The 25,168-nt window shown below is 41.7% G+C and overlaps 1 protein-coding gene across 3 annotated transcripts in view; it reads right to left on the bottom strand.

The window, feature by feature from the left end:
* Positions 1-25,168, bottom strand: part of VAT1L (vesicle amine transport 1 like) — a 92,089-nt gene that overhangs the window by 24,772 nt on the left and 42,149 nt on the right. For all 3 annotated transcript variants that reach the window (XM_074968806.1, XM_074968808.1, XM_074968807.1), the window contains exon 7: positions 22,619-22,813. In XM_074968806.1, coding sequence (XP_074824907.1) covers positions 22,619-22,813 — 195 coding nt within the window. The remainder of the gene's footprint in view (positions 1-22,618; positions 22,814-25,168) is intronic.

Below are 25,168 nucleotides of genomic sequence, written 5' to 3'. Positions count from 1 at the left end.
ACTGCAGGGCAGCATCACAGACAATAGCTCCTGTGGTGGAAGAGTGCCCAACCCAAAATCTGGAGGGTGGTCTATAAGGCCTAGCCTTGATACAGAGGCACTCCTGTGGTTATAGACCTGGATGTCAAGCAACAACATCTGCATTTGAGAGAATGAGTGAGTGAACAACACAGCCCTAGAGCAGATATAGCCTGACTGAGGAGGATCAACTGTGTTAGAGGCAGATAACCAGTGGTGCTGGTAGAGTTGTTACAGTGTTACCTACAGCAGCATTCCTCCTGCACTAGGCGGTGTGGCTGGGACATCCCTGCGTGCTGAAGACTTCCTGCTGTACTGATTCTTTGGGGTTGTTGGCAGCTTGCATGTTAGACCAGCCCTAATTTACACCAGGAGTCCACCTTCAAGCATACCATCCCCAGGATGCAGGGAGCTCAGAGTTGGAGTAAGGTCACTTTTGGACCTCCCTTACCCATTTTGAGTTGTGGTGGACACTTCTTGGTGGTAGCCAAGTGTATGGACCATGAAGTCCAAACACTCCTGAACTTTGGAATGTTCAAGAAATTGGTCCATATGTTGTGGTTTAGGTCCATCTCCAATGATAATCTATTTGGTTGAACCATAGATGAAACTCCTGTTGACCTCAGTCGGCGTTTTGGCGGCACACACCCTGAAGGAACAGGCCCTTTGTATTTAGTAAACATGAACTAATCCTTGCAGCTAAATTAAATGCATATTTGAAGCACCATTTAGACTATTCCTATGGAATCTACATCACAACTGTTGGGAGGATTTATAGCAGGAAATAAAGTTTATGGTGTTCTTCTGATGAATTAACACATGCATGGTATAAGATGGTGGTACAGTGTAATTAAAATAAAACATTTTATGCAGTTATTGACTAGCAAAACCCACGGTATCAGTTTTTTTAAAATATTGCCTAAACAATGTATCCTTGTGATCTTGCAAGAAAAATATGCATCATGCCACAAATACATGTCACCATGATACTGTTTCATATAAACATGTTCTAATAGTTAAAGTCCTTAAATAAAAAAAACAAAAAACAAAAAACAAAAAAAATCCTACTCAAACTAAACCAAACCAAAACTGCCATTTAATAGTAAGCATCCCTTGCTTTTCTTATTCATTTGATTCTGTTGTACCATCCTACAGATTTCTACTGCTTTCTAATTATGATACTCGAGTGATAGAAGATGAATGCTGTTGATTTCCCTTTTTCCTCTCCATCTTTTCTCCCCACCCCCAAACCTTGCAATGGTAATTCTGTCTGGTAACTTCTCTGTGGGAATCTGGCAAGTAGTGATCCCTCTTTACACAGAAGAAGCGAAAGATCAGAAACAGCCTTTCTTGAATCATATTGTTTGGCAGCCACGTGAGAGCTCCAAGTCTGAAACACTTCCAGAACCACAGCTTTTTACACACAGCGTCTAGACGCTTGCAGGACACTTTTTAAAGACAACAAAACCTTTTCTCTGACAATCTATTCTGAATTCCCTCTCAAATCTGACCCATTGAAGGCGTTCTGAGTTCATGAATAGTCTGTTTCTAAGCAAACATTCTAAACGGGAAGAAATGGACTTGCTAAATATGACCCTCACTCTTTAGCCGGTGAATTTTCATCACTGTCTTGTCAAATAGTAATATTAATCCCACAGTTTCTTGGTATGTGCTCAGATGTAGCAGAATATAATCTCGGTACTTAGATTGTAAATTCCTCAGGGCACGGACTTTTCGTTCTTGGTTTATATAGCATCTAGCACAACGGGGTCCTCGTCCACCACTGGGATTCTTTTGTGTTACCACAATATATATAATATTGTAGAGGTGGGGTAGTCTAGTGGTAGAACATGGAACTGTTATTCGGGACTCATGAATTCTACTCATGGTTCCACCACGGACTCAGTGCGTGACCTTAGGCAAGCTATTTAATCTCTCTGCCTCATCTTCTTTATTTTTGGTAGGATCATGTTTACCTACCTCACAGAAGTGTTGAGCATAATTAACTTAATATATTGCATTGTGCTGCCATACTTTAGTTGTGCTTGGCTGTTCGTGCTGTTGGCTTTTTAAACTATGTGAAGTTTGACTAAAGCATATGGGATAGGCACCTATTTTATCCAATCCAAATAAATAAATATAATGTAATAAGTGTAAAGCAACCTGAGATCCCCCTATGAAAGATGGCATCAAAGTACTGTTAAAAAGTCAGAGCATAAAGAAATTTCTGACGATGGATGTTTCACTTATTTTATTAATTATGCTAGTTAGTCAGTTTTGCCCAAGGATACAAACCCACACATTTCCCTTTGGCATATGTGTGTGTATGTTCATGCAGGGGAGGGATTTGTAGAGTTATTTTATGTTGCTATGATGACAATGAATAGTTTATTTTTACAACTGTCTGCAAGCTTCCCCAAGAGGCCAGTTGAAAACCCCAGTCATTTCCTTGCTCCTACTTAAATTTTTCATCACTGGCCATTTGTTCAGAGTTTTGTTTTTTTGACAGCAAAGTGATTTCTTTTGTATCGAGGAGGAAGTACCTTGTGTGTTGATCAAGTGAGGGAGTTTGTTTTGGTTTAAGAAGTACATAAAGCTCTTCAGAAAGAACACTCCTCTCTTCCCATCTGATATGCATTCAACTAGAATTTGACTGCAATGACTTGTCCAGCCCCTTGGCCCCAGTGCAGGAAACTGCTTAAGTCCGTACTTAAGCATTTTGCTGACTCAAAACTATTGTCTTTAAGTGAAAAGGATTTAATTGCTCTGACTCTACAGACATACAATTGATTATTCAAACGAGAAAATTAAAGAAAATGAAAGCCCGGGCAAAATTTCTCATGGCAAGAATTGGGCCTGGAACTTACTGTAACTTACAGTTTTGGAATGAACACTGAGGAAAATTAAAAAAAAAGAAGAAAAAAAAAGCCCAGTTCTGCCTTCTTTGTCGCTATCTCTGAAGCATTGATCATATATGTTTCTGCACCTTAGCTCAGTGGGATGGGAACTAGCTGCCATTCTGGTAAGTGGTCTCTTTCATATTTGCTTTGCTTCAGAAACATTTCTGCTGTAAGTATGCAAGGCATTTAATAAGCCAAAGAAAGAAACTAGAGGAAAGGTCAGTTAGTTACTTATCATATACTGTCTGGCTGAGTAAATCCAAGTGCAAGTTCTCCACCTGCATCCAAACTAAGGCTAATGCATACCCTATAAAAAAAGCTGACCTCCTTCTTGGGGGCTGGCTTTGTTACCAAAGTAACTCAGAATAAACACAAGATAAATCACAACCTAAGCCTTTTCCTTGGCTAGACTGCCCTTAGAGCTACCACCATAGGCCCTGATCTAGCAGATTATTGGAGCACATGCTTCACTTTAAGCATATGAATGGTAGTTGAATTCAATGGGAGTATTCACATGCCTGAAGTGAGCATTGGATTGGCATCTTAATTCACTGCTCCCAGATCCTTACTATTCTGCCAGACTGCTACTCTCACTTTCCTTTTACCCAGGGTAGGGATTATTGAGCCATACCAGCCCAAGGAGATAAAAGTTAACCAGAAGCTTCTTGCAGGGTTCCAACACCTATTAGCAAGGTGGGGCAATATCAGAATCCTTCCATCCTACTACACCAAATGCACATATGAATTCATATCCAAATCAAGCAGGAATGGATGAGTGGCCCTACGGTAGATTTGGATTCCCATGGATCTTGCAACATAGATTAAAACCAGACTGGAGTTGAGCACCACTGTTTAGAATTCTCAGCAGGTCCACTGGCCAAAATACAACAGAAACAAACAGTCTCTTTCCCGTGATATTTCCAGTACCAGCTGTCTGGCAGGAAGACTAGTGAAAAGGAGAGAAGAGAAAAACAATGAGTGATGTCTTGGGCACAGAACTGTGAAAAGCCAATGCTGATGATATGTCTGTAGGCAATGGATTGTCCAGGTGGAGAAATGCAGACAGACAATTATGTTGCTAAAGCCAAACAAGTGATGCATAGTTTACTGAAGTCTGCCACAATGCTGTTTTACTTCTGCCCCAGAACTCCATGGGTTACGCCTGCTAAGAGATGCGATAGCAATGATTTGTCTAAGCTATCATCACTCTTTCCTAAATTTCATTGTTCCACCCAAGCTTTAATGTGAGCTCTTACTTATTCCTCTAGGGGAGAATCTCAAGGCCCTTTCCCCTCATTCAAGCAAAGCTCCCACTAAAGTTGATGGAAATGGTAAGGCGCCCTAGGATTTAGCCCACAGTCAAGTACAGGTGAGCGCTCAGCATCTATTGAAGGAGTTTCTCACTAGTTTAACGTGATCTTCATTTCAAAAAACAAAATACATATGAGCAGGGATTTGGAATGGTCTATGTTGAATTAGGCCTGACTTCTTAATACCATCACCCACATTTCCAAATTGCTAGTGCTTTAATAGCATGTCCAAATCCTGCCATTGGATGCTCAAACTGGCACGGATAGAAAATGTACAATGTAGGGATTTGCACATCTACACTACATGCTGATTTGAAGGTCCCAGTGCAGATTTTAGATATCTTGTTAAGATGCTCAGGTTTGAAAACTGTGCTTTGTATGTGAGTGAGTGTTAGTTCTAAAACATGACCTTTTAGAAATCACCATAAAACTATTCAGATTTTTATTTCTGCTATTTTCTCTGAGTCAGCAGATGCGCAACATCGATTTGCCCTACAAAACATCTTCATTTCTGCTCAGTCAAAGCAGAATATACATACAGGAACTTTTTGTATTGATAATACATCAGATGTTTATTGTTCATTACAGATAATGGTATAAATTATGTCATTCCAACACTATAGCACCATATAAAAATCTCAATCATCATCTTAGAGTCTGATTATATTAGCCTAAGAGATGCCCAAGAGTAATTTTGCTTTCAAAACTATTCTTGGCACAAAATTATTTGGGGGAATGAATGATACAAGCCATTTCATTAGGTGCGGACACTGACTTTGACTAACAGTTGTAGTAGAATACTAGAATACTGTGTTCTATTGAGTTAAGTAGAATCAAAAGAGATTCTAGTGTGTCTGGTATGTGGCAAAAATATATGACCAATAAGTAACGATCACTGGTCCCAACTGATGGTCTACAATATTTTTAGAAAAAAAGAATTTAAGCAGAGTCTGTTTTAATAAATGAAATAGCTTTAAAAGCTTTTAATGGTAGGACTTTCAAACCTTATGTCAGAGGGAACTTTGATTAATTAAAAATAAAACAAAAACAACCCAGCAACACCTATGCCAGCCTAAGACTTCAGATGGCATTAGGATGGAATGGTGCACAGCCCAGCTTGTTGCTTAGGGCCATACACTGGACACTCATGGACTGCTATGACAGCCTTCAGGGACAACACCCACAGCTAAATTACCTGGGGTGTTTTGGTGGATGCCAGAGAACGGGCCAGGAGGGATCCAGATTCTGTCATACCCATTACTGCAGGGTGGGTGAACTTCTTACTGGTGGAGGGGTTTGTAACCTGCCAGCCAGGGATACTGAATGTGTTTTACACTGACCTTTTTCATGTCGGTATTTTGAATTCTGTCCAATTCATTCCAATATTAACAATACCATCCCTCTGGTTTTGGCAGTACATCGCGAGACAGGCTTTCTTTGAGGAAACGGTGGCCACAAGTAGCATATTCTGGCCCACAAGCGACCACTGAAAGGAGGAGCAGATTGCAGCTGAGCTTCAGGATAGAGGACGCCTGACAGCACAGGCATCATAACAAGGGAATACCCTGCGATCGGTTCCTGCTGGTGCTCTGCTCCATGGAGTGCAGGTGTTGTTCCCCACATATATTAGCACGATCTCTTTTCCAGAGCGTCTGCAGGTCTCCTTGTTACAGTCAGAGTCGTTTGGGGGCTCCTCAGCGGCAGGAGGCATTTCCCCTGCTCACTGTTGGGATGGTCTAGCTTACTCCTGAGAAGGGTGTAGTGTGGCAGCACAAGACAGCCTGGGATTGATTTGAAGCTGCAAGGTTTAATCTGCATCTATGCTTCCCAATTACAATATCACCACATCTGATCACAGAGTTAATGTAACACTTCTGGGTTAAGTACTGTTGATCAAGTATTCAAGTGTGCATTACTATTTATGAGTGCAATTTTTGCAAGCGTCAGGATAATAATATGGAACAGAAGTCTGTCCCCTTTCTACAACAAAAATAACTACTAGCCAGTGTGAAAGTGCAAAAAGCAGAGGAAGAATTCTGCACTACTTCTCTAGAGACTTCCCTCTAGTTCCACCAGCCTGCCAAAACCAGTCATCAGCGTGATTGCCGTTGAGAGACAGCAACTCATTCTTGCTGATGTAGCTAGCAACATACTTCTGCTTTGGTTTCTGTTGCCCAGAGACACTGACAACTGATCCTAGGAAAACTGCTAATTCTACTAGAGTTATTATTTTAGAAAGGCACTTCTTAAAAGGTCTGATCCCTTTTCTTTATCAGACACCTATATTTCTCCTGACACAAAAAAAAGGGTCTCTACAGTACAGTGTGCGTGATCCTCATCCCCATATTATCTGAGCAAATGGAACTCAGAGGGCATAAAGTTGTGACCCCAGACAAAAACCCTTAAGATATACGATCTAGTATTGTTTCCCACCAGAGCCATTTTACATCCACTTGGAAGTCTTCTCCGCATTTTACTTCTGTCACACAACACTCAGTTAGGACCTCTCTCTTTTTTTAGCCATGCCTGATGCCTTACCAGATACTGAAAACAGGCAGCTAAGCCAGGTCAGTCATTTAGATGGCCACAGAAGACATTAATACTAGTGTAGCATATTCTAGGCCACAGGTGGGCAAACTATGGCCCTCAAGCCACATGCGGCCCGTGGGACCGTCCTGCCCGGCCCCTGAGCTCCCAGCCCCTCCCCCGCTGTTCCCCCTCCCCTGCAGCCACTCCGCCGCGCGGGCAGCATGGCTTGTGCCCGCCCACCTCCCAGGCTTTCCAGTAAGCCTGTCCTGCCCCCCTGAGTGGCCTGGTAAGGGGATGGGGACAGGGAGCAGGGGGGGCAGTTAGGGATGGGCGTCCCAGGAGGGGGCGGTCAGGGGACAACGGGGGGGGGAGGTTAGATGGGCCGGGGGGCCTGTCAGGGGATGGGGGGTGGATAGGGGTTAAGGGAGTCAGGGGACAGGAAGCAGGGGGGGTGGTTAGGGGTGGGGGCTCCCGGGAGGGGGGGGTTGGATGGGTCAGGGGTTCTGAAGCGGGCTGTCAGGGGGCAGGAAGTGGGAGGAGGTGGATAGGGGGCAGGGGCCAGGCTGTTTGCGGAGGCACAGCCTTCCAACCCTGATGTGGCCCTCGGGCCAAAAAGTTTGCCCACCCCTGTTCTAGGTAAACTATGATGAGGGACATGTTATCTTTTTCTCTCATTCAGATCTCCCAACACCTTTTGGGTCTTTCAGAACTCCTCAGATAGCATGATGAATAGAACTAAGCCACAGCCTCATCATGAGTATTAAATTAACAGATTCATATTTTAATGGCTATAGAGACAATTATGATCAGCAAGTCTGACTTTCTGCATAACACAGGCCAAAGAACTTCACCCAGTCATCTCAAAGTCAATTAACCAGTGACCCAAGTGACCTCAATGGAGTATAGCTCAATCATATCAACAGTAAATTTTGCCCCTAGTCTGAAAAAGGAAAATTGGATCCTGACAGAACTGGATTATTTCTATGCCGACAGAGTATCTTAATACTTGGAGGGTGCTTTTGCTGTCAGTTCTTTCCATACCACCAGTTAATAAACTGAGGTAGTCATGCTGGAGTTTAAGCACTAAATGCCCAATCTTCTGAGGAGCTGGCGTCTCTCCTTCATGACACACAGAGAAAAACTGGATTTCTTGAATTAAGAGTCCCTGCCAGTCTAGCCTGAACAATTGAGGGCTTTCTCTCTCAGCCAGTCAACTAATTAACAAAGAGGCGTGAGTGGAATTTTTGGACACAGAGGAAAATCCTGCATTTCATCTACAGGCTGTGTGGCTTAAAGAGAGCACATCAATGCGGCACAGCACAAGAGTCCAGCTACATCCTTGAAACTTTTAAAAGACAGTTTTAAAACACATCCTAAAGATTTTTCCTGGGTAGCTGCCTGGCCCTGTTCAGTTACAGTCCTATTCCAATAACTGTTGTGCTGGGCTGCACAAGAAACTTGGACATGGTAATTCTTAAAAGTTCCTCTGATGGCAAATTAGTGCCACTACAGTTCTATAGAGTGGAGAAAAAGAAATCAATAGAAGCTGATCTCTTTATCTTGGGTCCATTTGACAATTCTTTTTACAAGATGGATCTAACTGATTGTACCATATTTAATCAAGAACTATGGAAAAATCGGGATAGGAAACACAGACAGCTGCATTACCACATTGAAAGAACTGGATGAATGGATCTCAGCATGCTTGCATCGGGAGCACAAAATATGCAGTTTGTTAGTTTCCTGGCTACAGAGCATTAAAGGGCTAGCAGCCATGTTCAAGACTAGCTATTCAAAGTCCTTTCCTTTAACTTCCCCAAACACAGGGATCTGCAGTAATCTTCAGACCTCCTAATTGCATGATACGTTTACAATTATTTCCTGTAAGAGTCTTGTCCTTTTCTCCTTCTCTTTCTACTCATTCTTTCTCACTGGCACCAGCAGCAAAATTAGTGACTAGATAAGCTGCCTCTAAGGTGTGCGTCACTTATTCCATCCACCACTTGGTGTGGATCTGAGCACCAAGACACAGAACTAACTGGTAGATGTGACACCCGGGGCCTCAGCATGGCTCAGGGAGGGGCCGCTAAAAAAGTTTAAAAGCGGTTTTCGAAGGGGAAAATGACTCCATGAAATATTTTGTTTCCTTAATTCTTGTGAATAGGTTAAATTTCATGGCACAAATAATAAAAATGAAGAATAAAATTTAGAGTTGCTGCAGCCAGTCTCCCAACTACAGAACACTGGATACCCTCTTCCCCTACCCCCAATATTCCTGCACTCAAGTCTGCTTTTAAGCTAAGTTTATCAGGTCTCCCTTGGTAATGCTCTCCAAAAACCAGGTCTCTCTCTGATTTTATCCAGGAGGCTGTTCTTGGGTGCTATCATCACTCTCTATTTAACACAGAGGGGAAACATGCCAATTTATTACTTAAAGATGTTTCACCTATCTTTCACCATCACATATAGTCCTCAACGAAAACCTCTCCAACGCATCATCAGTAATCTACAACCCATTCTGGACAACGATCCTTCACTTTCACAGGCCTTGGGAGGCAGGCCAGTCCTCGCCCACAGACAACCCGCCAACCTGAAGCATATTCTCACCAGCAACTACACACCGCACTATAGTAACTCTAACTCAGGAACCAATCCATGCAACAAACCTTGATGCCAACTCCGCCCACATATCTACACCATCACAGGACCTAACCAGATCAGCCACACCATCACCGGTTCATTCACCTGCACGTCCATCAATGTAATCTACACCATCATGTGCCAGCAATGCTCCTCTGCTATGTACATCAGCAAACTGGACAGTCCCTAGGTAAAAGGATAAATGGACACAAATCAGACATTAGGAATGGCAATATACAAAAACCTGTAGGAGAACACTTCAACCTCCCTGGACACACAATAGCAGATTTAAAGGTAGCCATCCTGCAGCAAAAAAACTTCAGGACCAGACTTCAAAGAGAAACTGCTGAGTTTCAGTTCATTTGCAATTTTGACACCATCAGCTCAGGATTAAACAAAGAGTGTGACTGGCTAGTCAACTACAAAAGCAGTTTCTCCTCCCTTGGTGTTCACACCTCAACTGCTAGAAGAGGGCCTCATCCTCCCTGATTGAACTAACCTTGTTATCTCTAGCCTGATTCTTGCTTGCATATTTATACCTGCCTCTGGAAATTTCCACTACACACATCCGACGAAGTGGGCATTCACCCACGAAAGCTCATGCTCCAATACGTCTGTTAGTCTATAAAGAGCCACAGGACTCTTTGCCGCTTTTACAGATCCAGACTAACACGACTACCCCCCCTCAGATACTCGTCACCTATCTTAGTACCCTGGCTCCTTTTGTTAAGTGTTGGTTCCTCACAGTACTTAATCAGCAGCTCACGCCATACAACGGGTTTGTTCTGATTTTCTAATGAATTACAAATTGGTCAAATTCATCGATCTCAGTTTGAGCTCCTCTCGGTAATTTCATTAATTGGCAGGATAGAACTGGCTTCCCTTTCACCCAGTTCATTTTTTTCAGTAGAATCTATTAGTGCTAACTGCATTATTTTTATTTTCTTCCCTGTGTATCTTGTTCTCCTTCACAGTAGCAATCCAGACCCCAAATCTGCATGCTGCTTTGATATGGCCTGCCGTAACTGGAAGCTGCTATTTCCATGGTAAACAATGGCAACCAGAAGTGACAATCAAGCACCGACCCAATAACATGTGTCACGACTCACCTCTTTCTCCAGCTTCCAATTCCTCATAGCCTCCAGAAAAGGATTGTTTTCTGCCGGCTTATCTTCATAATTAATGAATCCTTAGCAGACTGCTTACCGAGTGGCTACAGGCTGTATCTTTATTAATTGGGAGAGTTTTAGTTCAGCTGATCAGTCTTCTAACCTTTCCAACCACAATATTTTAGCACAGGATCAACACTCATCAGTACAATGGACGGAATGTTTTTCAAAGCTCTGTGCACTCGCTACTTCTTCCCAAGATTTAGCTTCTTCATACACCTTCCTGAAATGCACCCAGCCTAAGACTCGATTTTCAAAGAGCATGTGACTCCCAGCATGCAACTAGAATGACAGGGCCTGATTTTCAGAATTGCTGAGACATAGCTGAGTGGCTCATCACTCAGAAAACAGAACTGAAAATCAGAGGTTTTATTCCTGACTCTTCGATTAACTTGCTGTGTGACATTAGGCAAATCGCAACCTACCTGTGCCTTCTCCACACCCATCTGGGGCAAAAAGTGCTTTAAACCCCTCCAGGTGACATGCTTTATATATGCTTAAAGTATTATTTATACATTTAGGTGCACAGCTGGCATGTGAGCGAAAACAAGTCACATTTCAGAATTCTTTCCAGCTGCTGGAATAAGGCATGTATTGATTTGGAATAATTCATGAGTTTAATTACATCCTATTTCTATAAATTATACCTCATATAGTACTTGATTGCAACTTAAAATAGCAGTTCACTAGAACATATATCCCCATCTGTATATACAGATGCAAAACTTGAATTCCTCTCCCTCTCTAAGAGCTCATCCACCACCCTGCTCTTGCAGTAACAATGACTAATGTGCAAGTGCATCATAACCACCAGGGATCTGAGGCCTTAGGGTACGTCTTCACTACCTGCCAGATCGGCGTGTCGCGATAGATCTATTGGGGATCGATTTATTGCGTCTCGTCTAGACATGATAAATCGATCCCTGAATCAACACCTGTACTCCACCTTGGCAGGAGGAGTAAGCGGAGTCAACGGGGGAGCCACCACAGTCGACTCGTCGCCATGAGGACGGCCAGGTTAGTCGAACTAAGATACTTCGACTTCAGCTATGTGAATAGCTGAAGGGGTTTGAATAGGGGTTTGAACTAAGATACGCAACTTCAGCTATGCTATTCGCATAGCTGAAGTTGAATTATCTTAGTTCGACTTACCTGGCCGTCCTCACGGCAGCGAGTTGACCGCAGCGGCTCCCCCGTTGACTCCACTTACTCCTCCTGCCGAGGTGGAGTACAGGTGTCGATTTGGGGAATCGATTTATCGCATCTAGATGACGCGATAAATCGATCCCCGATCGATCACTGCCCGCTGATCCGGCAGGTAGTGAAGACGTACCCTTAGTCTGGTTCTGCCTCATTCTTTAATATCACAACCCTATTACATCTCAGTTCAACAGCAAATGAAGCTAAAAACCAAAAACTTCTACTGGACTGTACCTTCATTTATAGTGAATCAGATAGGGGGAGCAGATGAAGCATAAATGAGGTAACATCTTTTTAGATTCAGATCTTGGTAAACCACAATAAGGGACAAAGAATGTAAAGAAAATGATTGTACAGTGAAAGTGGGGCAGGTGGGGTAGTAGAAAATTAATAAATAGTATGCATGAAAGCTGCAAGGGCTCTGTAATGAGGTGTGCAGCATATTTTAGATGGAAGGGCTATGGGAAAATTGCCTCATTACCTTAAAGTTATTGTCTATTCTTTTAAATGTTTAACATTTGAATTTTTCAGCTAAAGTAATTAATTTTAACATTGCCTAAACATCTCTAAGAAACACTCTCTTGCCAGATCCTTTAAAATAAATAAATAAATCACCTTACTCATGTTCTGTTTTCATCCATTTAGAATTTATGCTCATTATGCTACTGAAGTAAACTTTAAGTATAATGCAAGCTTTGTACCTATCCTCCATAAAATCTAAGAGAAATTGTTCTTTAGATGCACCTAGGATTAGGAGATTGTTTCTTGGCAGGTTATTCCTATGCTTGTGTTCTTTTTTTGTTTCTCAGTCTTCCCCCTCTCCCCCACTCTCAACATTGCATTACCAAAACATACTCAGTTGATGGACTCTAGCTTCTTGGAGTTTTGTTAGCTTTGATATCTGCATGACATGTACCTTGTTACATTAAACAGTATCTGTATACAGATAATCAGCAGTGATTTACAGGATAAACAATGTAAATAGTCTTTGAACTGCTGATGTTTATTTTATGCAGTCATCAAAGCAAGCAGAAGGTTACACTTCAAGAAAACAGCAAGGCATCTCTCTGGCAGAACAGTGTACACCAGTGTCTCATAACTTTGGATTAGGAAACCGCTCTGCATGACCAACTGCCCATAAAGTGCCACCAGGGCAATATTCCTGGTGACAGAACAGCAGAGTCCATACTCTAGTGCTAGAGGGATGGACATTAGGAAAGGAAGCATTTATATTATAATGAATTGAAATATTTTCCTATTCTTTAAATGTAATACTGCAGTGTGATTATTTTAAATCAGGACAAGGTAAATGACTCTATTTTAATGTCTGCTATACTGTAAGCAATCTGAAGAGAGACAAGTTGTGGTGAACTTTCATTTCCAGTGCTTGAAATGTTTCTTTAGTCCCTTGGCACATCTTCAAGGACAAATACAGGGCTCAAACTGCTTCTACTGAAGCCAATGGCAAAACTCTCATTGATTTCAAATGTTGGCAGGAAAGTTTCATAGTGTCCTCAGCTGGGGGGGCTGCTTCCATACAGGAGGAAGACACACCAACCATGCTGAAATATACAAGTTTTCTGTGAATCTTACTGAACTGAAGTACAAATGCTCCTCCTGATCTCACAGCTAAGACTGATGACAGACGAGAGAGAGGTTTTGTTGAAATTGTAGCCTCCTTTTTGGAGGTTTCCCTCTTTCATTATTCTACAACATCAATACAGAAGCTTTTCCCTTAGAACAGTTTTGATATCTAACTACCTGCACTGATAAGGTCATTTATGCCAGAGGATGTTTTCAGTGGAAAAGCAATGAGATTTACACCAGAGGAGTTCTTTGAAGCCATACAATACAATGTTCTCCACTCCCCATCCCACCAGTGGTTCTAGAACTCTTTCATCACTGGGACATAAAACCTGGATGCTGAGGGCAGAAGGTTGCGACTGTACGCCATTTTAGTTAGCTGGAAAGAACAAAAACTGGTGCAGACACAGGAAAGTGCATAAAAATGGGAATATACAAAACTGTTCCTTTTAAAATAAATGATGATACTAGCATGGATTCTGTAATTCTATTAAAATATCGTAATGCATTTGTTTCAGTGCTAGGTTCTCAAAGACAGTTTGAGTCAGGATGTTTCAGGAAAAATGAACTCAATGCTGCAATAGATTCATGGAGACAACTAGGTGGCCCCATATGTTCCTTTCACCTCAAAATGATTGTAAGCATCTCCCCCCCTTATTCATAATACTCACCAGCCTCTGATGTCAGCCCCCAACGTTTCCACCTCATGGGGATAAAAGCTAAACACACAATTACTGCATTATCACTTGGTAACTAACGTGTTACGAAAGGCATTATTACTCTGTTATTTTGCAGCAACAGGTATTACCTGGGGTGAAAGACAGTTAATTCAAATCAATATAGGTAGCAAGGTATCAAGAGTTACTGTACAGCACTAAATTTTCTCATGACGTTCTAGTGCTTCTATCACCTTCTTTTCTTCCTGTGCTCAGCCTAATTAAAGCCCTAAAGGTGGCAATCCTCCTTGAGAGACAATGCTCTTGTGCCCTACATTAGCAAGGGTTTCTGCTGCTACGCAAGATAAAAGTGAAAATTTCTTTAAATTTTCAGAATTTTGGTTATCCTGAGAAGACTTACACCTGACCAGAGATCTTGCTCTTCTGTTTTCCAGTAGGATTCTCTTAATTATCACATCACAGCAGAAACAAAACCCACTAATTAAGGAGGAGCAGTACGCCCTGCAGTCTAAAGAGATTCACAAGGACTTACAGGAATGAAGTGTTTGGGGCCTGGCTCCTCTGTACTGCCTATATTAAAAGGCAGGTCTTTTTCTACAACAGTGCAAGTAGGGAATATGTTTGGCAATTCCCAAAGATGGCAAAGATCAGTAGGGCTCTACCTATCTGGTACTTAGAAGCCAGAGGTCTCTCCTTATGGATAGAACCAGAGATGGGGAGCCAAGTAGCAAATGCTCTTCAGCCCAAGGTTTTCTTCTTGTGGAGTTCCCCACAGAGTTCTATACTGTTACCGTTTTGTTCAATGTGCATATGAAGACCTTAAGAGAGGTAGTGATGAGATATGGTCTGAAGTGTTTTCAGTGCACTTATGACACTCAGCTGTATATCACCACCTTGTCCTGGATGAAATGTGCAGTTGAGTGTCTAGGCAAGATCGGGGCGTGGAGAACAGTGAGTTAGACGAAATTCAGTTCAGGTAAAACTAAAATGTTTCAGATGGCTTAGAGGAAGCAGCCTGAGGATTTGGCTAAGATTATATCCCACTCTGCTCCCGATTAAGGGTGTTCATCCATCTTTTGTCAGCAAAGGTCAGAAACTACATTGGTGATTTGTGGGCACTGCTGGTTAGTTTCCAGCTGCCTTCAGCAACTATAACCTAAAATGCTTTCTTTCCTTTTTGGAATCTGGTCAGGAGGTTGCAAGCTTTCCCCACAGATGCAGATTTGCTACTGTGGTCCATGTCTTTGGTAATCTTCTAGATCAATGGTCCACAGACTCGTGGGGGTTCACAGACTATACCTAAGAGGTCTGCGAAAGATTGTCATTGCCAAAGAACAGTGGTTTTTCACCCTGGGGTCCACAGACTACATCTAAGATTTACAAAGGGGTCCACACCTCCATTCAAATTTTTTTAGGGGTCCACAAATGAAAAAAGGTTGTAAACCGCTGCTCTAGATGCATTCTACATGGTACAATACTGTAAATCCATTTGGATGCTGAAGCCAGTGCAGGCCCTTTCATTAAAAGGAATGTCTCAACAGGAGCCTGTGCCACCTGAGCTGGAATTCCCTTGGTAGATAAGAAAGGGACCTGCTAGAAGGCATTCTCCATGTAAGTCCCTCACATCACATGGTCCAAAATAGCCCAAGTTTGGTGACTTTCTGGGCATACTACAAAGCAAGTTTTTTTGAGCAAGCATTTGGAGTGCTTGGAAGTGGTCCAGAGCTTTTGTGGGGTCCTGGGAGGTGGGGAGATTTCGTTTTGCAATATTTCCCTTCCTGAGTGTGGGAGGGGTTTGAAATTATTTTGTTGTTATTGCTATGGTTGGTATTTTTAATTGCTGCAGGGCATCTAGAGCCTGGAATAGGTGTCTAATGTTCTGAACAAAACAATTTCCAAACATTGTGCCCCAGTCCATTCTTTTGAACAATAATTTCACTTATAATTTCATGCCTCTTACAGATGCTACTTTTGTAACGATGGTAAACTGCAAAATTAGCTTTCACTAGAGAGTTAAGCACATACATGATTTACTAATGTGCTGGATCTTAAGAGAACATGTTTTAGAATTTACCTTGGACGATAATCTGGAGTCATCTATGGTGTACAGCCATACTTCATAAAAGGTCAGGCAAATGCAAACTCACTTACTAAATGCTTATTGCAGACTAATCAAAATGGGGAAAAGCAACTTAATGAAACCAAATCAGAGGCTTGATCATTAGTTTCCAACAAAGACAAACATGTAGCTCAGCAAGTAACTAATTAATTGGGATTCTGATCTGAAAATTTACAGTTTACACTGGAGTGCCGTCTTGCCACACAATCAACCCTGTGCTACTACAATATTTTAAGCATGCAGCAGCAGCACATTACCTGCTCTCTTAAATACTCCACGGCATAGGCAAATAACTGCAAAATGCTTGGAGGAACTAATTCATCATTCGGCTCTGCTTAGTTAGTGATTAATAATTCCAACTAAACTTCCATTTTACAAACCATGGGTTTTGTTAGAGTCTCTTTTGGCTAAACCTCTGGGTATAAATCATAAAATGTTGCTAATCCGAACCACTTGAGAACAGGCTTTTAACTTGGATTTATGGATCGGGATTTGCAATAAAGAATTAATCTTCATGAGTCAGCATCAACAGATATTACAGCAGTAAAAATATACTCCTACAGTCAGTGACCTAGAAACTGATTGCACTCACATCTGTATAATCTAGTGCAACTCCACTGAAGAGAGTGGAGATTTACAGATTTACATCAGAATTCAGCCCACTCTTCAACAGTTTGTTTTATTCATTTAAGCAGCCTGTATTAAGAATGCATGTTTAGACCCACATCAAAAGGGTCTTTCCCTGGCATTCTGTCTTTCTACTGACTTCAGTGGCATTTGGATCAGGCCCTAAAACTGAGGGCTTAAAACAAATGGAAAGGATTCCACCCTAGCTAGACAATGATCACAGTGGTCCCAATCCTGCTCTCACTGAAGACAGTGGAAAACCCCTCATTGATGTCAATGGGAGCAGAGTCAAGGCAAGTATGTCAGTCTAATATCCTGCAAGTCATTTAGCAATCAACTAGAAATCACTGTATGAATTCAACCATACAATGGAGTTGTATGAAAAATACCTGCTGTAATGCACTTCACTTCCTATATCGCTAGGTTGAATTTGGAGAGAGGACGGAGGTGCACACACAATCTATTCATTTGTAGATTCATATCTGCTGAATGAAGGAAGATATAAAGACAAAGGCAGATATTGAGTAGGCAAAATGATTAAAAGTGGTACTGCAGTGGGAGATGGGAGTGTTCAGCATATCTGAAAAATCAGGCCACTTATGTGCCTGAATATAGATTTAAATAGCTGACTTGAGGGACCTAGGTTTGAAAAGTTTGGCCTCTGTTAAGAAGGAATGCACAGGGCCATGGTAGCTGAGGCTGCATTGAGTGCTTGGAACAAGATTAAAACCCCTTTACACTTCAGATGTCACCAACTGAATTTAGTTTCCAACTTGGAGAGGAGGAGCCCTTGTGGCACCTTAGAGACTAACAAAGATGAAGTGGGTTTTAGCCTATGAAAACTGATGCCCAAATAAATTTGTTAGTCTCCAAGGTGTCACAAGGACTCCTTGTTGTTTTTGCTGGCACAGACTAACAATGGCAACTAGTCTTAAACTTGGAGACAGTTACTGGTCAGTGAACAAGTGAATTTTCCATGAGACTTGCGAGATTACTAAGTTTTTCCAGAGAAAACTATTCAGATCATTCACTTTTAAATTTTTGGCCCAAAGAGTCCTACCTTCCCCCCCCTCTACTTATCAAGCCAGTGACCACTAACTAAGGGTTTCACTCACACATACACAGTCTCACCACAGACACAGGCCACATGCCTAATGTTACAATTAAACAGCAGGAGGAGTAATTCTCCTTATTGGTCACAACCTTCTCCATGTATGCTAGGAAAAGCCAAGCACTATGTCAATATCTACCATGAACTACCAGTCCCCTGCCCAGCCTGCCTCAAGGTCTCCTCAATTCCACCTCTGGGGAGGCAAGTCGGGGCAGTGTGCTGTCCTGATGCCCAGCCCACATGCATCCTCTCTCTCTCTCTCTAGGCTTCATCCTTATCACCACCACCCCTAACTCCACTGCATTTCTTTGACTTGCTCCCTATTCCGATAGCAGGCTGCTCATATCAATAGAAAGCCCACCACCTTAAGTTTATTTCTCCCATCCTGCATGTGTATGCACCCCTGAGGCTCGTTTCACCCACAGGAGTCCTCAGGTGTTAACTTTCATTAGATCTAGGGCTTCTCTCTGGAGAACAGCAGGAGAGCTGCCAGATAAAGGAAGTATTTCCACAGTGGAGCTACAGGTATTGCTTAACCAATAACTCTGCCTGCAAGTCAACCTTCTCCTTAGCCCCCATTGCTGTTAGAGGCTTGCCACAAGGCAGGACGGGACAAGGATAGGTATTTTTTCCACGCCATATGAAGAACCTACAGTAAAATGAACACGTGTCCATACAAATGGTGACTAGTACTGTGCCCTCTAAGCTGTGCGCGTGTGTGTGTTCACACAGATCCGAAACCCCGCGCACATGGCGAAAAACTGCGCACACAAAAATTTGCACAGAAGCACAACAATTTGCACAAAAGAAATTTTTGGTGCACACCGCCTGTCAAAAATTAGAGGGAACATTGGTGACTAGTGCATAAATATACATTTTAAAATCATGACTGAGTTGAATTGAGCTTCTGAATTCAGCCTGTGAGTTCTGCATCAAGGTTACCAATACTGATGAGAAATGAGAAGCAATCAAAATAAGTTCATGATGCATTCCAGGAAGGGCCAGATTCATGAAGTTCAGAGACCAAAAAACAAAACAAAACAAAAACCCAAACCTTTCCCATAGTCCAAGATTGATGAATCTAGGGCACTAGCTCTGGCCCATCTCCAGGTCCATCATATTGATTTTGCTCTGGAAAACTGACCTGAGCATATTTTCTAATGTTTAGAATGAAGAGTAATTCTATACAATCAATTAGAAACCCAAACATCTCAGGATCATTATATTCCTGCAGATGCCAGCCAGTAACACATTTTGTAAATTGCCTCCTAGATCATGCAAACTGAGCAGGATTGATAAATGAGCTAGATTTTGCAAGGCTGCAGTCTTGAACAGATGGATTTACATATTCCACAAACTAATGTCAGAGACATAGTTTACATACTGCCAAATGTTATATGAAATGTTACCAAACAAATGAAAGAATATTGCTTAAAGTCTCCCAGTAAATTCCCATCATGTTGACTAAAAGATTATCCTGCCACGTATAACCTTTTTTTACACTGTTTTCTCTTGGTCCAAAATTGCTTAGGCTCCTAATTGTCGGTGTTAAGTGCCTCCTTATTTTAAAGCCTATATATCACAAATAAATCTACAACGAAACAGTAGCATGCTCAGTTCCATCACTTACATCCTCATGTCACTTAAGAGATTTTAAAATATTGTGCAATGCCATTTAATAAAAAACAAATCAGATTCTGCATATATCTATCAGCGTTTTATACTGCTGCTCATCAATGTTGTATCTGATCACCTTAACTAGAAAATCAATAGCAAAGTAGAGTCTCTGGCACTTCTCCCTTTATAGGGTCAGAACTGTGATTGAGATAGGTCTCTCCTTGGGGAGGGGTTGGGAGAGGTTTAGGAATAAAAGAGATGTTTGAAATACATGGCTTATGGCAGAGAGGTTCTCTCGAAGATGGAGGCTTTGCCTCGTTTCCCAAAGACTCTAGATTTGTCTGAGCTCCTCAGAAAGATTGTTCCATAGCTGGATCCCCTTGGCAGAAAATGCTTTGTCCCCAGATCTCATATGCTTCGTCCTGGGCCTTGTGAGCTGCACTGTCACAAAGAAGTGCTGCTGTCATGGGAGTTCATAGACTGAAATTGGGTTTTGATATAACTGGGGCTTGATCCATTAATTGCTTTGAAAATCAGGCCGTACACTGGCATAAGAAGTGGACTGGAAGCTGGTAGAGAAACTTGAAGCCTGATGTGCTCATGGCAGCCTGAGCCAGGCAGAAAGCAGGCACTGCATTCTTTACCACCTGGAGCCTGTGCGTCATCTTCGCATTCAGCTTCAGATACAATGAATTACAGTAACCCAGCCAAGACATGACAAATGCATGGAACACTGTGGCCAGGTCTGCATCCAGGAGGAAAGGACAAAGTTTCCTAGTGAGCAGCAGGTAGAAAAAGACTTTTTTAAGGAACTGATGCTCTCTGGTCATCCCAACATAATGAAGGGAGACTTTGATGAATGGGGGCTGTGCACTGTCACTGGAAGGTGGACACCATGTCCTGGTCAGTTCTTTGAATTGTTTCCCCTTCCAAACAGTATCACTTTGGTCTGACCTGGGTTCAGCTTGAGCCAGCCGCTCTTCATCCAAGAACCAATTTCCTGTAGGCATTCTGATGGTTTGGTAATGGCAGTGGTTGCATCAGTTGAGAATGAGGTATGTAGCTGAGTGTTATCAGCATGCTGGCAGCGGCTAAGCCCATGTGTAGGAGTATAGGCCCACATTAGGCATGAGTGAACTATGGTTTTAAATTGAGTTTGGATGGTAGTATGAGTAAAAGGCCAAGGAATGTAATCAAAAAGAATAAAATCATGACAAGGTTGTTTGTGTTAAACTTGTAGTGACCATTGAAATATCAGAGTTATTTAAGATTTGGGTTGAGGTTATCAAATTTTTTAAAGATTGGGTATCAGATGCAGTAAATTACTGGTTTGTTTAGTTTATTATAAAGAAATGCTTGGCCCAGTAGTTAGGGAGAAATATGGCAAAATGAGATAAGAAAACCTTGAAGAAAGAGCCCCAGTCATTAATCTTGTCTGCACTGGAACAGAGGATAGGGTTCAGCCCTAAGCTTTCATCTGGCCCTAGCAAAAGTCCCATAACCAGCTATGACTTAATTTGTTTTTTATACACGATTACAAACAAGGTTTTTCTGGGGGTTCTTTGTGAGAGCTTTCCTTTGCCCATCAGGAGTCATGTCATGGTGGGAAGGTGTCTCCTGAGTCTGATCCGGTTGTAAGTATTTTGGCCAATGCTTGTAACTGTTGTTGCAAGGGTACAGAACAGAGGTGTGTGCATATGCTTATATTTGTGTTTTGGATGTAACAAACATCAAGTGGCCTTTGAACTAATAAAGGAATACTCGTGTGGAAACTTAGTTGTGGTAAACCCGAATGAACTTATTATGAAAATTATTTCCAACACCCTGGCATCTCACTATCTCTGCTAGTGGTCTGAAATAGACATTGAAGAGAAGCTGGGATAGTATGGATCTTTGTAGGTGAGGCCCTCCAGGAGGAGAAGCATTTACCCATCACCACTCTCTGAGTTCTGCTGGAGAGGAACAATTGGAGCCATTGTAGTGCTGGGCCAAGTACTCCTGCTAAGTCACATTGGTGTGTTAGCACTACGTTGTGGCCCACTGAGTCAAAGGCTGCAGAGAGATCCAGCAGTGTGAACATGAAGATCTTACCAGTGACCATAGCCTGAGGAGGGAGTCTTTTAGTGCTGCTAGAGCAGTCTCTGTGCTGTGCCCTGTCTGAACTCTGATTATGAGGCATCCAGAATTTTGGCTGATATCACACGTTGATGGAGCTTGGTGGTTACTACTTTCACTGTGGATGCCGGTAATACCAGCACAATCACAGCCAACCTATGTTGCCAGTACCTTTTCAATAGCAACTATACAACTAGAATTCACATTCAACAGAGCTGGGGGAAGCAATCATTTTAGCTGTGTGTCAAACTTGGTACATTTCACAAACAAATTCAGGGCAAAATTAAATCTTGAGGTGGTATTGTAATACAAATGAATAATAAAAAATGTCTGTTCAGACTGCTAAGAAGACCAGAGTTATTTTTCTAACAACATTTTAGGGACAGCAGAGTTTTCAGAAGACAGTGGCTTGGTTAAGTAGGGGTGTGTAACTATCCTATTATCAGCAGGCTAGATTGATTGCAATCCTTTAAACAGAGTTGAACAAGCAGTAGAAAAATGTGTCCCGGAATATTCATTCAAATCAGAAGATAATTCTGATCTGCCCAGATCAGCAACACTTGTGTATTCACTTTCTGCAAACATTTGAGTTGCTTGACTCATCTAGCACAAATATAGGCATGAAATGAGTCTCGTTGTAAAGTATTAGGCTATTCACTGAAGGCAGATTCTGAGTTGTATTCAGCTAACATCTGCAATTCATGCTGCATTGGCTAGTTAGACAATTCATCCAATCAGGTAATAGAAAGAATAGCATGTGACTATTTATCACTTCATACATTAGGAGTATTTGCACAAACCAGGAACAGATCCTCTGCAAACCAAAAATTATTCATTGTAGGAATGTGTGCATAACTCTTGATAACAAAGAAATGTGAGACTGTCAGGGTTTTGGCAAACAATTCACGCACAGAAGTAAAAGCAAAATGTGTTGGATAAGTTAAATTACTGTAAATAGTTCACTCAGTCTGATTTCATATTTCAAAATAATTATTTTCCTACCTCTTCCAGGGCCCATAATGAATCAACCAGAGGCTTGATCTTCTTCTCACTGTACAGGGTTATGAGTTTGTCCATTATACCCTTAATTAGGCCACTTCGGCCCTGTTTGAAAAGTAGATTTAGCAGAGAAAATCCAGCAATGACTTTATTCTCTTCATACAGCTTGATAGGGTTCACTTTCTCAACCTGCCACCACTGGAAAGGAACAAATGACATGAAGGTTACAAGAACAAACTAACGTATAGACAAAAGGGTTCACAATGCTACAATGTATGCAAACAGGTTACATCTCGCATGGGAGAACAAACAAACATAGAATAAAGGTTCTCTGCAAACAGGACACAGCACTTGATCAAAAGCCCACTAACTTCAAGGATTTTAAGAAAAAACAAAGCAAAAATACAGAGGCACTGTTTTGCTGACAGCTCAAGGGCTAGGGTGAAGGAGAGAGGATTCATGAAATAAAAGTGTGAACAATAGCAGCAGAAAGACACAGTATGAGGAAATAGCTGCACAGAAAACTGAACTGTCCAATGTAGAGTAATGGGCATAAAATACACTTGTTTGGTTTTCGTGCCCAAATTCCAGAGATTTCCAGAGCTGTCTTAGCCACAATGTTTGCACAAAGAAATGGGGTAGACAGACATGTAGCCTGTGAAGGTCAAATGCAGGGTTTTGGTGCAAACACAGACAGCTGGGAGGATGGATAATCCTGTGACTAAGGGGCAGGATTTAGGAGTCTTGAATTCTATTTGTGCCTCTGCCACAGTCTTCCTTTGTTTCCTTAGGGAAGCCATGTAACCCCTCTGTAAAACCCCTTAGCCCTACTCCCTCCCTATAACTCATCCCACCAAACATACTATGTAAACCTTACTGCTGCTCTTGCCTCTCTGTCTAGCTCCTGCTGAAGTCTTGTACATTGAAACATTTGGGAGTTGTGTATTATCTCTAATGACATTATTTTGTCTACTGTAGCCCCAGGGCAATCTTGTAAGTGAGATCTCACATCTTAGCGAGTTTTATTCTAGTGGGCAAAATTTTAATTAAAAAAATTCTTATGGTTTTTGGTAACTTAATTTTCACAGGGTTAATTAGATTAGTGTAAAAAAGCAGTTTACATTTTTATGAACAATTCAATGCACTACTTAATATTTTGATTAAATATTCCCTTTGATTGCCTTTTCAGTTTCCAGAGGTGGCATTATTCCCTCCAGTACCATTACAAAGCAGCTATTATTGACTCATTCTGGTTTAAGACTTTGTAACATCGGCCTGGACATGTTGATCAAGGCTTTTGTTTTAGCCTATAACTTCCATACAGTTAGTTATCACACTAGCTCCAGGGAACCTGGTTTCAAGACGATTGCAATGTGCAGCACACTTAGACTAAAACCTTGGTATCTGTTTATGGAACAGTATAGCCCTCCCTAGTGGATTGCATTAGTATCCTAGAACAAGTCTCATTCTCTGGGCCTCTCTTGGTTTCAGATGGAGAACCAGTAGCTCGAGGAACCAATGTAACTGTTGCTTTCTTCCAAAACCTACAGTAGCTGCTCTAGATGGGACCAGTGGGAGCCAATTTCAATTTCTACCAGGGCTGTCTACTCTACCAATTGAAAAACATGTGGTGACCTGTCTCCTTGACTTATTCACATGTGCAGCGTGAAGCTTGCCTAGTCTTAGGCTCAAAAACAAACCAAGGCAGCAACAGAGACAACAGAATAACTTAATGAACTTGTTGGTCTTGCATTTCCCAATTGTCCCCATTATGTCAAACTAGCCAGACCAGGTTGTTTCAGCACCCACAATATCTTTTCCTGTATGTTCGTATGTAGATATTTTCTTTGAAGATAATACAGATTTTAACGGTGACAGGAATTTCTTCAGACTATTTCAGGTCTATGTTTGTATCTAATTACAAGGATCTTTGCATATTTTAGCCCTTGCCACTATGTGAGATAGAGAGGTAAAGTCTCCGAGTGTCTCTTATTGGGGATTTTGATATATCCTCATTTTAGCTCCATAGAGATATCTGAAGTTAATTTCTTCTGGGAAATAGAGTTGCTGGTATGAGGTGTTGATGAATTTTTAGCAGACAAATTGTGTGTGGTGGGTCTCTGATTAGCAGCTTGTGTCCTTGTTTCTCATATCTGAAGGAATCACTTTCTGAGCTGGTTGAACTTTTCCTTGCAAACAATTTAATGACAGATTTGGCCTTTTTTATGTTTGCGAATTGTCTGAACAGTTTTGTTCATTACTTGTAATAGGCCAGGGAATAGTTGATTAATACTTCAGCTTTTAGTTTGTTCACATCAGTGAAAAGGGTAAGACAGCACCATAAGAACATTTCAATGGGTGTCTATCCTTCAATCATGGGTTGTGATTGTAGACACACCCAAGTTAGCATTAATCTAGTTAGTTGGGGTACCAAAACAGTGAAGCCATGGTACCACACGCTTCAGTGTGGACTGAACAAGTCCATCCAGAAACCAGGTAGTTACTCATGCACTGCTGCGGCTTCACTGCTCTGGTGTCTGAGTAAGCTAGATT

This window comes from Natator depressus, chromosome 12 (genome assembly GCF_965152275.1).
Source record: "Natator depressus isolate rNatDep1 chromosome 12, rNatDep2.hap1, whole genome shotgun sequence".
Lineage (NCBI taxonomy): Eukaryota > Metazoa > Chordata > Testudines > Cheloniidae > Natator > Natator depressus.
This window is presented reverse-complemented; position numbering and strand designations above follow the sequence as displayed.